The 2,018-nt window shown below is 32.7% G+C and overlaps 1 protein-coding gene across 1 annotated transcript; it reads left to right on the top strand.

The window, feature by feature from the left end:
* Positions 1–235: 235 nt before the first annotated feature.
* LOC140860696 (dirigent protein 22-like) lies at positions 236–754 on the top strand. Its single transcript, XM_073263703.1, has one exon. It carries the CDS (start codon positions 236–238, stop codon positions 752–754), a length of 519 nt encoding a protein of 172 aa, XP_073119804.1.
* The last annotated feature ends 1,264 nt before the right edge of the window (positions 755–2,018 follow it).

The raw sequence follows: 2,018 nt of genomic DNA, 5'->3' as shown, positions 1-2,018 counted from the left end.
TGCATTTTTTTTTGCAAATGCAATGTATGATGATTTCATATTTAATTGACTAACCAAAATGTACAGTATATCCTTCGGGTAGCCTATATATATGATATATCTTACATTCCCCAATAAAACTCACATAACATGATATATATTTAATTTTATCATAATTAACGTACGTAAGTAGAGGAGAGGTATGGCAAAGTTGAGGCTTTGTATAACTTTGGTCCTTTTTACTTATTTTCATGCAATGGTTCTATTATGCCAAGGCGTGGAACCGATCGATACATGGTTTCAGAGAATAAAGCTACTCCCTATACCAAAATATGCTATCATCGAGCTTTACGATCAAGATGTTCTAGCGGGTAATGGCGAAACGTCTTATGAGATAGCTCGATCTAACATCACTTCGACTTCACCAACTCTTTTTGGCGAGTTAGCCATGGTGGATAACCTAGTAACCACTAAACCTGATCCTAATTCGCCCGCGATAGGACGCAGGCAAGGGTTGGTCGGTTTTTCTGACTTGAACGAGAAGGCATTATATTTTAGCTTCAACTTCATCTTCAATGGGGGCAGCTTGTATAATGGAAGTACCATATCTGTAATGGGAAGAAGGCCTGTGCAGAAGAATCAACAAGAGTTATCTATTGTTGGTGGTACCGGAGATTTTCGATTGGCACGGGGCATTGCTGTGTTGAGCACGTACGCGTTGAACTTAACCGGAGACTCTATTTTCAAATACACTTTATATATCACTTATGTTTGAACCCGCGGCCGGTAATAATTATATATGTTACGTTGGTTGTACTACTTAAGTGCAAGATATATATGAACTGCACGTGTATAATAATAAAATAAAACTTAAGATCGATGCACGTTCTCTAGTAAGATATATTTATTATCTTAATTAGTTATTCATCACATATTTAGGCTACGTTTGATAGGAGTGATGAGATAATTGAATGATTAATAACTGGAATGATTAGTTGTTGGATAGAGATGATTTTTTAAATGGTGTGATAAAAGATATTGAGTTTGGTGTAATGTTTATAAAGTGGGATAAATCTGTTGTTAATTATTTACGGACAAAAATACCCTCAATTTAAAAAAATATTTTTAATTTCCTTCCCCACCGATTAACACAAAAGCCCTTTTCTTTTCATGACCAAGAAGCCCAGAGAAAGGTTTAGATATGGAAAAGGGTATTCTTGGAATTAATGGCAGAGATAAAGAAAAGGATAAATTATATGAGGGGGGTTGAAGGGTTTATTTAAACCATTGAATACCCCTTTATCAATCCTATAAGAGATTGAGTTGTGTTAATAAAAATGTAACCAAACAATTGATTAACCTGAAAAAATACCTACAAACTTACCTAATCTATGGTACCAAACGCACCCTTAGATGAATGACATGTGATGTGATCTATATATAAATTTCTGGAAGAAATGCTATTTTTGGTCCAATAAGTTGTCCATTTTTTGGTTTAATTTTGGTCCATTAACTTTTCAAAATTTGGTTTTGGTATACTAACTTTTAATTTTTAGTGATTTTGGTCCAATGCTGACGTGACAGCTAAACATGTCAGCATTTTTCGGTGCCACATCATCATTTTTCGATGTCACATCAGCATTTTCCGGTGCCACATCATCTGCAGTTGGACCAAAATACCCGAAAACTAAAATTAGTTAGTTTACCCAAACATAAATTTGAAAAATTAATGGACTAAAACCAAAAAATGAACAAGTTATGGACCAAAAAAATTATTTTTCCCATATTTAATTTTGTTATGTATAATTTTTACTATTTCATGAGATGTCATCTAGAATATATAAGATGTAACTAGATCATTTAATCTTTCAAATGGAATTATCAAAAGATGTCATAATGTATATATACAATATAAGATCCAATCAAATGGTAATAAATGCCATCTTAATTTTTAGATTGCTTTTTTTTTAAAAAAAAAAAATTTGGCAATTTTATAAATCCATTTTTCAATCTCATTATGCATGGGGAAGATTGGTCAA

This window comes from Henckelia pumila, chromosome 4, assembly GCF_033568475.1.
Source record: "Henckelia pumila isolate YLH828 chromosome 4, ASM3356847v2, whole genome shotgun sequence".
Classification (NCBI taxonomy): Eukaryota; Viridiplantae; Streptophyta; class Magnoliopsida; order Lamiales; family Gesneriaceae; genus Henckelia; species Henckelia pumila.
The sequence above is the reverse complement of the archived record's forward strand: the minus strand, read 5'-3'. Positions and strand labels throughout refer to the sequence as shown.

Excerpts from the sequence above, each read along its gene's own strand:
- LOC140860696 (XM_073263703.1), top strand. The coding sequence starts at position 236 with ATGGTTCTATTATGCCAAGGCGTGGAACCGATCGATACATGGTTTCAG.